The sequence below is a fragment of the Gigantopelta aegis genome, chromosome 4 (genome assembly GCF_016097555.1).
Source record: "Gigantopelta aegis isolate Gae_Host chromosome 4, Gae_host_genome, whole genome shotgun sequence".
NCBI lineage: Eukaryota > Metazoa > Mollusca > Gastropoda > Neomphalida > Peltospiridae > Gigantopelta > Gigantopelta aegis.
In genome coordinates, this window is record NC_054702.1 from 112291124 (window position 1) to 112305604 (window position 14481).

The following is a 14481-nucleotide window of genomic DNA, read 5'->3' on the forward strand; positions in this document are numbered from 1 at the left end:
TAGGTTTGGCATAAGTTTATTTTGATTTCTGGTTGGACACATCCATTCGGCAGCTCTGTATAGTCTCAAGTGTTTTGGTTTCTCATCGATACTGCTGTTCATGATTATTGTTCAATTTGTTTTCTTATCCACAAATGTCATAATGTAGCTACATTGGGCAAAGCTGATGTTGAAATGTATGTGGCTTAGGTCCATTTCTGTTTAATGTAAAAGAATACACAGTAGCGTGCCTCCCTACTTTACACAAAGTGCCTCACAACCATTCTAGACTGATTGAGGGCACCGCAGATTTTAAACTGGACAGTATTTTTGAAGCATTAATGATATGTGGTGGGATGTAAAGTATGTACTAGTGTATACCACATAAAAAGTTCCAGTGCAAGGAAAAATCAAAATTGTTGAGATTTACAAAATTATGGTAAGGTCCATGTGAATCTCAAACTTCAACCACTAACAAACTTTCCAAATGATTTGACACCATTTTGTTTGATGTACAGGAACCTTTTTCAGCAAGTATAAAATGGGAATTGCTTTCAAATGTTAAATTGCCATGTACTTGCATATTAAATTTACATGGGCTTTATAGAAAATGAAAATGATAAAACAATGGTTTGTGAGATTTAGGAGGAATAATAACTGTTTTGGATCAATATGAAATAATAGGCGACATTTGATCAATTTTAAACTAACACAGCATGTATAATAAAATGGGTAAAATGAAAGTATTTTAAAGTCCTTTAAAAATAGGTAGAATGGTAAAATGTGTGGTGATGTGAGAACCTTGCTTTCAGTTGTATTTCCAGGAGAAATGAGCAGTGTGCCCAATGGATGTGTCCAGCATTACTTCATTGCATCCCAAAACCACTAACAGTCAGGAAAATTTACTGGAAAATCACACTGAATAAAATTAATAGCATTCATGTGAATAACTACAGAACAAATAATATCAAACAAATCAGTTGGCATGAATGAAGTTAATAGTACTGGTGTGAACAACTCGAGAACAAATAAAAAATAAAAATCATTTGGTTTGTTACCAATGGATATTATGAAATAGACCAATTTGAAATATTATTGGCCTGCAACAATATAGAGTTCCGTTTGTCTACAAAATTATTATGTAAAACGTGTCAATTCTCTTAATAAATTTTATCCTAAAACATCAGTTTCATTTTTTATTTGAAACCACAATGTTTTTGGTTATGTCATAATTGAAGGCAATTCTCTCAAACTTTGTCTTACTTTTCCATTTTACACTTGCATCAAGCTATGTACATGATTTGTAATTTCATGCATAAATCTTCATGAATTTAACATAAAAAAAGAGTAAATTTTCCTGACTGTACTGGAAATAAATCAATATATATAATATATTTGTAGATAAATTATCCTAACTTTGACTTGTGTTTCTGCGGAAATGGCACGTAGCCATGTAACATGTTAATTGGATATATACTATCTTTCACTTGTGTTCATATGGTACAGCACTGTGACAAACATGCAAACTCATCGCTGATAACCAAACTCCTTAGCATCATCTTCAGTGAAGTCACCATAACACCAAATATTTCGCTGAAACAAACAAATTAATGATAAATTAAAACAAAATTAGAGTTTCATTACCACTAAAATGTAATGTTGACACAAAACTTGTTAAGTCTACAAGATGTCAAGTTGAAAAAGAAACCAATGTATTGTTTCACATTTTAAGGAATTTAAACCATTTTAGGATAATCACAATTTATGAGATTTCCATTTTCCCCAATTTTTGACTTTACGACTTCTGTAAAAAAATTTGTTTTTGTATGTTTAACAACAAAGAAGTAAGTAGCATAACCTACAACTTGGCATCACATCGACAACTGAGTGAACACAGTTCAAAGTCTGATGCCATCTACTTTGATGTTCAAGTAATAATGTCACTGTTGCGGTATGTTTACAGGATATAATTAAGATAGAGCGATAATATCTGAGATTTAGTTTTTCGAGGTTATTACCTGTTATTTGTAACAACAAAACATACATACATACATTTTTTTTTTGTAAAGGTGCAACTTTTCCCATATGACTGCTCATATGTAAGGGTAAATTTGTTGGTCAATATCCATGTTAAAATTTCAGAGATGCACATTTCTAAATGAAGACCAAACTGATCCAGACTGACTCTCTTAGTAGAAGATACGACACTTATATAAAGGTGAATTTGTTGGTCAATCTCCATATGTTAAAATCTCCGAGATGCCTATTTGTAAATGATGACCACACTGTGACCCATACAGACTAGTGTAAGACAGTCCACTCACCCTCTCCGACTTGGCCTTGTCCTGCGCCTTGCTGTAGTCGGACACGAGCTTGGCGAGCCTCTTCTCCTTGCGCTGCTCGACGAGCACCAGCCCCTCGGCGGTCAACGCCTGGCCCACGTCGTCCTTGCTGTCGGGGTCGGCCAGCGTCACATGGTCCGGCGAACCCTTGTACTCCACGTTCAGAAGCAGCTGCTTGTTGAGGATGTCGTTATACAGCGCCTCCAGAGCATCCTGGCGGGCATCTTCCTACAGTCATAGCACAGCACTTTAGCAATTTAATACTCACTGTCACACATGGAGATTGATCCTAGGCACTGGGCATGTGTTTAGGAATATGATACTCCGTGTCGGACATGGAGATTGATCCTAGGCATTGGGCATGTGTTTAGGAATATAATACTCACTGTCACACATGGAGATTGATCCTAGGCACTGGGCATGTGTTTAGGAATATAATACTCCGTGTCGGACATGGAGATTGATCCTAGGCACTGGGCTTGTGTTTAGGAATATAATACTCCGTGTTGGACAAATTTTAAGGTGGGATGTAGCCCAGTGGTAAAGTGCTCACTTGATGTATGGTTGGGTCTAGGATTGATCCCGGTCTGTGGACCCATTGGACCATTTCTCGCTCTAGCCAGTCAACCACTACCCGTATATCAAAGTGAAACAATATTTGACAAACTATTTTAATGTGCCATTTTTAATATCTTCTTTAAAAAAAAACCCCAGTTGACTAAGGTATTAGAACAGATCAAGATATCGACTGTCAATCTAGGGGTTTTCTTGACGGGATGCAACCCATCTCGTCTCTTTAAGCTGTGCACCCAAATGGCCTTAACGAGGCCACTCGCGTGGACATATCGATCGGACTTTAAACTTTTAGATCTGCGTTCAAAATTTTATGTCGAAATTACTTTTAAAAAATAAAAGATTATTAAATAGTCCAATCCTCTCTTCTTTCTCTTAGTTAATTTTGGACTGTCCTTCTAAACTGCTCCAAATTATATAAATATTCGGCCGAGCAGTCAATTCTTTTTATTTTTGGCTTGTAACCTTTTTATTTTTTTTATTTATTCTATTCACTTTTTTACTAATTGCTATTTTCAAAATTCTGCCCATTTTCAACTCACAGCCCAGTTGACTAAGGTATTAGAAGAGATCAAGACAAGGGACGGGACACAGCCCAGTTGACTAAGGTATTAGACGAGATCAAGATAAGGGACGGGACACAGCCCAGTTGACTAAGGTACACAGCCCAGTTGACTAAGGTATTAGAAGAGATCAAGATAAGGGACGGGACACAGCCCAGTTGACTAAGGTATTAGAAGAGATCAAGATAAGGGACGGGACACAGCCCAGTTGACTAAGGTATTAGAACAGATCAAGATAAGGGACGGGACACAACCCAGTTGACTAAGGTATTAGAACAGATCAAGATAAGGGACGGGACACAGCCCAGTTGACTAAGGTACACAGCCCAGTTGACTAAGGTATTAGAAGAGATCAAGATACGGGACGGGACACAACCCAGTTGACTAAGGTATTAGAACAGATCAAGATAAGGGACGGGACACAGCCCAGTTGACTAAGGTACACAGCCCAGTTGACTAAGGTATTAGAAGAGATCAAGATAAGGGACGGGACACAGCCCAGTTGACTAAGGTATTAGAAGAGATCAAGATAAGGGACGGGACACAGCCCAGTTGACTACAGTATTAGAAGAGATCAAGATAAGGGATGGGACACAGCCCAGTTGACTAAGGTATTAGAAGAGATCAAGATAAGGGACGGGACACAACCCAGTTGACTAAGGTACACAGCCCAGTTGACTAAGGTACACAGCCCAGTTGACTAAGGTATTAGAAGAGATCAAGATAAGGGACGGGACACAGCCCAGTTGACTAAGGTATTAGAAGAGATCAAGATAAGGGACGGGACACAGCCCAGTTGACTAAGGTATTAGAAGAGATCAAGATAAGGGACGGGACACAGCCCAGTTGACTAAGGTACACAGCCCAGTTGACTAAGGTATTAGAAGAGATCAAGATAAAGGACGGGACACAGCCCAGTTGACTAAGGTACACAGCCCAGTTGACTAAGGTATTAGAAGAGATCAAGATAAGGGACGGGACACAGCCCAGTTGACTAAGGTACACAGCCCAGTTGACTAAGGTATTAGAAGAGATCAACTTAAGGGACGGGACACAGCCCAGTTGACTAAGGTATTAGAAGAGATCAACATAAGGGATGGGACACAGCCCAGTTGACTAAGGTATTAGAAGAGATCAAGATAAGGGACGGGACACAGCCCAGTTGACTAAGGTACACAGCCCAGTTGACTAAGGTATTAGAAGAGATCAAGATACGGGACGGGACACAACCCAGTTGACTAAGGTATTAGAACAGATCAAGATAAGGGACGGGACACAGCCCAGTTGACTAAGGTACACAGCCCAGTTGACTAAGGTATTAGAAGAGATCAAGATAAGGGACGGGACACAGCCCAGTTGACTAAGGTATTAGAAGAGATCAAGATAAGGGACGGGACACAGCCCAGTTGACTACAGTATTAGAAGAGATCAAGATAAGGGACGGGACACAGCCCAGTTGACTAAGGTATTAGAAGAGATCAAGATAAGGGACGGGACACAACCCAGTTGACTAAGGTACACAGCCCAGTTGACTAAGGTACACAGCCCAGTTGACTAAGGTATTAGAAGAGATCAAGATAAGGGACGGGACACAGCCCAGTTGACTAAGGTATTAGAAGAGATCAAGATAAGGGACGGGACACAGCCCAGTTGACTAAGGTATTAGAAGAGATCAAGATAAGGGACGGGACACAGCCCAGTTGACTAAGGTACACAGCCCAGTTGACTAAGGTATTAGAAGAGATCAACTTAAGGGACGGGACACAGCCCAGTTGACTAAGGTATTAGAAGAGATCAACATAAGGGATGGGACACAGCCCAGTTGACTAAGGTATTAGAAGAGATCAAGATAAGGGACGGGACACAGCCCAGTTGACTAAGGTATTAGAAGAGATCAAGATAAGGGACGGGATACAGCCCAGTTGACTAAGGTATTAGAAGAGATCAAGATAAGGGACGGGACACAACCCAGTTGACTAAGGTATTAGAAGAGATCAAGATAACGGACAGGACACAGCCCAGTTGTAAAGAACCCACCTGATGTATGGCTGGGTCTAGGATTGATCCCTATCTGTGGACCCAGTGGGCTATTTCTCACTTGAGCCAGTCAACCTCTACCGGTATATCAAAGGCTGCAGTAACAGTCTTTAACAGTGTTTATGTTTAAAGAGTAGTGTAGTATTTGCAATTTAAAAACTAGTATTTTAGAATAAATCAATAAGGATGTCATTTAACGTGATTTTCAAAAGAACCAGTTAAGGATGTGTGAACAAGAATATTTTAAAACGTGATGAAATATTCACTTGAAGTTTTTGAAAGTGTCCCACTTACGTCATTTGGAAGCAAGATACAAGCCAGGGTGTAAGGCGTTGCCTGGGGCGCCAGAGAGCGGAAGCATAACGGTAATGCAGCCAGATCTTTTGACGTCATGGTTTCTTTCTGAAAACACACACAAGTTAAAATTCACAACAAACAAAACACAAAGGCTGCACTTTTTAGAAACAAACTGTTTTTAAGATCAGTTACCTCTGCACTTTGTCGAGATTCATTTTTAAATAAAGTAATTCAGTTTCAAAACCAATTAGATAATTAACTTCACTGATAGCTCAAATGTATAATATGCAAAAAGCAGATGAGTAAAATAACGAACCTCGAAATACATTTTTATGCCTTCCAAGTAACTGGGATTCTTGAAATGAGCTTTACACATAACAGTATTGACAATCTTATACATGTTTTGTAGGCCCACTTTATTTCTCATTCCAGCCAGTGCTCCACATTTGGTGTAACAAAGGCTATGGTATGTACTATCCTGTCTGTGGGATGATGCATATATAAGATCCCTTCCTGCTAATAAAAAAAAGTAGCTCATGAAGTGGCGACAGTGGGTTTCCTCTCACAAGATCTGTGTCCATATGTCCAACACCATATAACCATATATAAAATGTGTTGAGTGCATCGTTAAAAAAACATTTCCTTCCTTCCTTTTATGCCAACTTATAATTGGTTAATAATAAAACAAAGTTTTATCATTAAATTGTGATACATTAATCAGTGTGTTATACTGAAATGGTCAAATTTAACAGACCCACCCAGACGTTTAGACATTTGAAAATATGGCAGCTCAAAATTGATGTTAAATTTTCTATTGAATTTAAAAATTCAAAAAAAATTTCAGTACAATTTCCTAAATTCTGATTACTTTCTCACCTAATAAAAACATCCTGACATCTCTAGGATCCCGTCCACCTCCAATTCATAAATAAATCAACAAATAAGTTACATCCTATCTTACACATATTTACAATTTAATTAAAAACAACTTACATTTCCATAGTCAATAAACATGACTGTAACTTTTGATCCCTCTATTTTCTCAATTTTACCTCGGTACCTAAAAGTAAAATTCCATCCTGTTAATGACTTCATCATGTAACCAAGAGACAGATTCAGGGCTACAAATAATACGTACAAGCATGTTGAATTTGTTTAGCTTTTTGTTAACCATCCAGGCTATAATAACAAGAAGTTTTAACATGATTCAGAGAACTGGAGAGCACAATGGGTTTGTAATAACATGTATATCAATCTTACCACTGCTTGTCTTGAGAGAACCGGACAGCACAATGGGTGTGTAATAACATGTATATCAATCTTACCACTGCTTGTCTTGAGAGAACCGGACAGCACAATGGGTGTGTAATAACATGTATATCAATCTTACCACTGCTTGTCTTGAGAGAACCGGACAGCACAATGGGTGTGTAATAACATGTATATCAATCTTACCACTGCTTGTCTTGAGAGAACCGGACAGCACAATGGGTGTGTAATAACATGTATATCAATCTTACCACTGCTTGTCTTGAGAGAACCGGACAGCACAATGGGTGTGTAATAACATGTATATCAATCTTACCACTGCTTGTCTTGAGAGAACCGGACAGCACAATGGGTGTGTAATAACATGTATATCAATCTTACCACTGCTTGTCTTTAGAGAACCGGACAGCACAATGGGTGTGTAATAACATGTATATCAATCTTACCACTGCTTGTCTTGAGAGAACCGGACAGCACAATGGGTGTGTAATAACATGTATATCAATCTTACCACTGCTTGTCTTGAGAGAACCGGACAGCACAATGGGTGTGTAATAACATGTATATCAATCTTACCACTGCTTGTCTTGAGAGAACCGGGCAGCACAGAGCTCTCCTTTGGTTGGGGTGTATGCTCCAGGCAGTGGGGGGTTACACTCCATCTCTTTATGTAACTGTTCCATCAGCTGATCTAACTGTGGGCCTGAATATAAATATTAAAAAAAAAACCTAACCTTAATGAATTACTGGGAGGTCTTAATGTATATAATGAATAGAGAACATCTCATTGAATTTAAATATTGATTTATCAGGTAGAAGTTTTTGTCATGTCATTAATTATCTTTGATTTTATCTTGTCATATGCTAACAGAGGTTACTTACTACTTGATAAATCATAAGGCATTCTGCATAATTAAAATGTCATTTACAATTGCTTGATGCAGTTGCATGTATGAAAACTTACCACCTAAAAAATTGGTTTGATAAAAAGGTACAAACTTCATACAAGTATACAAAGAATTTTTTAAATGACAAAAAGCATTGATGAATAACAAGTAAAAGTGTTATTAGGTGCTAATAACAGATTTAAAATGTACCATTCTCAACAAACTGCACATAAAACTTGAGATCATCAGATACAACTTCTGTGACAATAACACTGCGATGGTTCACTTTCCTCTCCATTGGTTCTTCTACGATCTCTACTGGCTTCGGCTCCACATACGTAGACCAGATCTAAACATCATACAACAAACACTTTTAAAATACAACACTGCAAGACAACGGAAAGAAGGAATGTTTAATAACACTGCAGCACAAATGGAAATCTGCTATTAGGCATCAGACAAAGGTATTTGAACTGAAGTCTGAATAGTTTATGAGGCAGTGGCGAATATTACTCATTAATGATTGTTTAAAATCTATATGGGTTTTATTTTAAATTTTATTTATTTTTAATTATAGTGCATAAATGGAAGTTACATAAATGAAAATTTTGACGATAAAGAATATAAAGGAGAATGTTTTTTTAACATTTATGGTTAAATCTTAGAAATAGTGTAGAGAGGTGTCATAGTTGAACAAGAAAACCCATGATCTGACAACACTAACAGAGTGGGAAAAAAACGTATGTATAAATATTGCAGATCAGGTGATTGTGTGCCACCCCTGCACCACAGTGAGGAACAGTAACACACAGATAAAATAATAGAGAAAAATGACAGTGCTAATGATCTTGTAATATATAAACTGTATATTAACGATATGTAAAATAAAATAATAAAATTCCCTGGGATAGTGCATTGTCTTCCATCTGTTAGATGAAAATCATGATAAAAACAACACCTGTTTCATATTTTACACATGACATCTCACATTTATCAAACATATGCCGTATATGCAATTTAATTCAACAAAACATGTTTCACAATTGTTATGTATCCTTGAGTAACCGTGAACCGGCCTACTAACTGGAAATAGCATCCGCGCACGCGCATTGTAATGTACGCTCTATTTGATGAAATAATATTTTACCTTATTCAATTTACTGTCAAAATCAACCAACAAATGTTCATAACAATGTCAATTTCTATTGTGAAGAGATTAAATTTCTCCCATCCCTAGCCATGCAACACAGGCGTATTCCATGATGTCAGCCTATGTGAAATAAATCGGTCTTGCATGACCACGTGACCTCTGTTGTTTGAGCTGATATTAACATTGGTTGTAAACGGCAAAATAACGCAAGAAATGCTTTTTATATTTATAAAAACAAGAAAACCTGCTGTCATAATGAAATTATATTATCATTTTCGTTTTAGTATAAATCATTTGTGGGAATGATCTTTTCAATGGTTATGATTATTTTATTGTAAGATAAAAAAAGTAAAAAAAAGTAGGTTTTTCACATTTTCCATGCTTGTTTTTCATCTAATGGATGGGAGAAAAATAATCCTCCATTATGTATCCATGTGGGACAGGGCTATTCCACCCGAGGGTACATAATATGATAAATTATGTACCCTCGGGTAGAATAGCCCTGTCCTACATGGACACAGATGAAGGATTCTTTTAGTATGCTATGGTCTGTTGACATTTTTCAATTCCTCACATAAACCGGGCTATTGTTTTTCAAGAATGACATGTGTCACCAAAACTCTTATGCTATGAATCTGTGAAGCAGACAAGACTTCGATAATGACAGTGGTGTAAAACTGCTGCTTATGTAGGTTTGTTTAATACTGCACATCATCTAATATAGCTCTACGATGCATAATGGCCGCCATATATACATTTTTCTATGCATAAAAATATTTGTACTCCTACTTGTCTTTTTGTTATTTGTGGAGTTTATTATATCAGAGGTTTTTGTTAATGCAATAAAAATATTTCGATGTCAGGTTTCAAAAACAAGTGATATGTAACTAGACTGGTTTACGGGGTAGCCTGGTTCACAGGGTAGCCTGGTTCACTGGTTTACGGGGTAGCCTGGTTCACAGTTGTCACAATAGTACCTATGAGGCAATTCACAGTTAATATAACGGAGTTTTTTTCTTGTAAAATAATTTGTTACCATATCCCACACTTCACAGAAACATGATGTTGAGGATAATTGTTTTTAAATATTACCAAATACCCAGGGACTCATTTTACCTGGAGTTTTTGCTCTTTTGCCTTCTCCTGGGCAGCCAGTAAAGTCTTGTAATGTGAACTTCGTTCTGCTGTGAAATGAACTTTAGCTAAACCAGCTTCCACTAACGAGTGAGACAGATTCGTGTTGTCCACAAACAGCCAGCCAATGAAGTTACCTCCCTTGTCGATCGCTTCTACCTCTACCGCCACCTGAAACAACACACACAGACTCGTGTATTAATCCATCAAGAGTTCCTTTCAGTAGTTTTCAAAATTCTATAATTTAATTTTCCTTTTATACCCATAAATATTTTTGAACTCCTATTTGATTCTGCACTTCTCAAGAAACATTTATACCTAACGTGTCCAGATTGTACACTGTGTGTGAAGGACAGATTTGTGAAAACATGCTGGATACATGTAGAATGTGAGACACCAAATACAAAACAAACTTCAGTCTACTGATCAATCTAATTTACCAACTATATAATCAATGTATTAACCACTTTATCAATTTGTCTTTTAAATCATTTATATTTTACTTTTGGCTTTACTATTTTTCTATTAATGCAATAAAAGTAAAATGAGTCCTATCCTGCAAGATAAGACATTAAAAATGTTTAGACTTAGTCAATAATTTGTAGTAACCAGTGCCACACCTCCCGAGTGTATGACCTCACATGGCAGATGAATCCCCGGCATACACTGCAGGTTCCACGTACCCCGGGCTCAGATGATACTGAGATAGCTCAACTGACAGCAAGTGTGGAGCATGGACCTGTCAAGTAGTCCCATACCAAAATGGAACTACTGCTGCTTGAAAATTCATCTCATTATTATCCATGTTTGTAATGTCCAAAAATTAAAATATCTTTGTTTCTTGTGTTAAATGTTTGTGGTGTTTAAAAATACCCACAAAAAAGAAGAAAAAATGGCCAAACCTCTCTCTGAAGACAGAGTTCCTTTGTAAGTAAGTGGGCTTCTTCACCGTAAGGTTCTGCAGGGATTGTGGTGCCACCCGGGCCTGGTCGTGATGCTCGCGGGCACTCGATACCTGAATAAACAACACATAAAACTTTATTTCAGTATTCTGATGGTTTCTACTGGAGTAGTTTAGACACAGAAACACAGTAGCTGTAGCCTGCTTTGGACCTGTGTAAAAATAATTTCACAAAAAAAACAAAGAAGAAAAAAAGAGAGAGAGAGAAAAAAAGAGAGGATGAAACAGGCACATTTTAATGGAAAGTATTTATTATAGAACTCAGACGATACATGCATTGAAGTGGGTTAAGTTCAAAGCGTAAGAAATCAATTCAAGCTAGCAGATGTATAATACTCTTTTATACATAATCTGGTAACACTGAGTTACAAAGTAATTAAGTAGGTGTTAATCACTTTGTAAATACCACAAACTTATGACAAATAAAACCAATTTAAATCACAATAAGTGTCAGACAATGTTGTGCTAGTGTTAATATTTACCAGTAATAAAGCTATAACACTATCACACAGAGGTGAAATGAAGCACCTAGTTTTAATATTTACCAGTAATAAAGCTATAACACTATCACACAGAGGTGAAATGAAGCAACTAGTTTTAATATTTACCAGTAATAAAGCTATAACACTATCACACACAGGTGAAATGAAGCACCTAGTTTTAATATTTACCAGTAATAAAGCTATAACACTATCACACACAGGTGAAATGAAGCACCCAGTTTTAATATTTACCAGTAATAAAGCTACAACACTATCACACACAGGTGAAATGAAGCACCCAGTGTTAATATTTACCAGTAATAAAGCTATAACACTATCACACACAGGTGAAATGAAGCACCTAGTGTTAATATTTACCAGTAATAAAGCTATAACACTATCACACACAGGTGAAATGAAGCACCTAGTTTTAATATTTACCAGTAATAAAGCTATAACACTATCACACACAGGTGAAATGAAGCACCCAGTTTTAATATTTACCAGTAATAAAGCTATAACACTATCACACACAGGTGAAATGAAGCACCCAGTGTTAATATTTACCAGTAATAAAGCTATAACACTATCACAAACAGGTGAAATGAAGCACCTAGTGTTAATATTTACCAGTAATAAAGCTATAACACTATCACACACAGGTGAAATGAAGCACCTAGTTTTAATATTTACCAGTAATAAAGCTATAACACTATCACACACAGGTGAAATGAAGCACCCAGTTTTAATATTTACCAGTAATAAAGCTATAACACTATCACACACAGGTGAAATGAAGCACCCAGTGTTAATATTTACCAGTAATAAAGCTATAACACTATCACACACAGGTGAAATGAAGCACCTAGTGTTAATATTTACCAGTAATAAAGCTATAACACTATCACACACAGGTGAAATGAAGCACCCAGTTTTAATATTTACCGGTAATAAAGCTATAACACTATCACACACAGTTGAAATGAAGCACCTAGTGTTAATATTTACCAGTAATAAAGCTATAACAGTGATCACACACAGGTGAAATGAAGCACCTAGTGTTAATATTTACCAGTAATAAAGCTATAACACTATCACACACAGGTGAAATGAAGCACCTAGTGTTAATATTTACCAGTAATAAAGCTATAACACTATCACACACAGGTGAAATGAAGCACCCAGTGTTAATATTTACCAGTAATAAAGCTATAACACTATCACACACAGGTGAAATGAAGCACCTAGTGTTAATATTTACCAGTAATAAAGCTATAACACTATCACACACAGGTGAAATGAAGCACCTAGTGTTAATATTTACCAGTAATAAAGCTATAACACTATCACACACAGGTGAAATGAAGCACCCAGTGTTAATATTTACCAGTAATAAAGCTATAACACTATCACACACAGGTGAAATGAAGCACCTAGTGTTAATATTTACCAGTAATAAAGCTATAACACTATCACACACAGGTGAAATGAAGCACCTAGTGTTAATATTTACCAGTAATAAAGCTATAACACTATCACACACAGGTGAAATGAAGCACCTAGTTTTAATATTTACCAGTAATAAAGCTATAACACTATCACACACAGGTGAAATGAAGCACCTAGTGTTAATATTTACCAGTAATAAAGCTATAACACTATCACACACAGGTGAAATGAAGCACCTAGTGTTAATATTTACCAGTAATAAAGCTATAACACTATCACACACAGGTGAAATGAAGCACCTAGTTTTAATATTTACCAGTAATAAAGCTATAACACTATCACACACAGGTGAAATGAAGCACCCAGTGTTAATATTTACCAGTAATAAAGCTATAACACTATCACACACAGGTGAAATGAAGCACCTAGTGTTAATATTTACCAGTAATAAAGCTATAACACTATCACACACAGGTGAAATGAAGCACCTAGTGTTAATATTTACCAGTAATAAAGCTATAACACTATCACACACAGGTGAAATGAAGCACCTAGTGTTAATATTTACCAGTAATAAAGCTATAACACTATCACACACAGGTGAAATGAAGCACCTAGTGTTAATATTTACCAGTAATAAAGCTATAACACTATCACACACAGGTGAAATGAAGCACCTAGTGTTAATATTTACCGGTAATAAAGCTATAACACTATCACACACAGGTGAAATGAAGCACCTAGTGTTAATATTTACCGGTAATAAAGCTATAACACTATCACACACAGGTGAAATGAAGCACCTAGTGTTAATATTTACCGGTAATAAAGCTATAACACTATCACACACAGGTGAAATGAAGCACCTAGTGTTAATATTTACCAGTAATAAAGCTATAACACTATCACACACAGGTGAAATGAAGCACCTAGTGTTAATATTTACCAGTAATAAAGCTATAACACTATCACACACAGGTGAAATGAAGCACCTAGTGTTAATATTTACCAGTAATAAAGCTATAACACTATCACACACAGGTGAAATGAAGCACCTAGTGTTAATATTTACCAGTAATAAAGCTATAACACTATCACACACAGGTGAAATGAAGCACCTAGTGTTAATATTTACCAGTAATAAAGCTATAACACTATCACACACAGGTGAAATGAAGCACCTAGTGTTAATATTTACCAGTAATAAAGCTATAACACTATCACACACAGGTGAAATGAAGCACCTAGTGTTAATATTTACCAGTAATAAAGCTATAACACTATCACACACAGGTGAAATGAAGCACCTAGTGTTAATATTTACCAGTAATAAAGCTATAACACTATCACACACAGGT

General features: G+C 36.5%; 1 protein-coding gene across 1 annotated transcript in view; it reads right to left on the reverse strand.

Annotated features, from left to right (window-relative positions):
* The window catches only part of LOC121370180 (staphylococcal nuclease domain-containing protein 1-like), a 40829-nt gene continuing 26348 nt past the window's right edge, over positions 1 to 14481 (reverse strand). The window contains exons 14-21 of the mRNA XM_041495294.1: positions 11134 to 11271; positions 10214 to 10402; positions 8158 to 8296; positions 7637 to 7763; positions 6785 to 6851; positions 5789 to 5896; positions 2304 to 2549; positions 1 to 1572 (exon numbers count right to left, since the gene is read on the reverse strand). Of these exons, the coding sequence (XP_041351228.1) occupies positions 1507 to 1572; positions 2304 to 2549; positions 5789 to 5896; positions 6785 to 6851; positions 7637 to 7763; positions 8158 to 8296; positions 10214 to 10402; positions 11134 to 11271 (1080 nt within the window). The 3' untranslated portion in view covers positions 1 to 1506. The remainder of the gene's footprint in view (positions 1573 to 2303; positions 2550 to 5788; positions 5897 to 6784; positions 6852 to 7636; positions 7764 to 8157; positions 8297 to 10213; positions 10403 to 11133; positions 11272 to 14481) is intronic.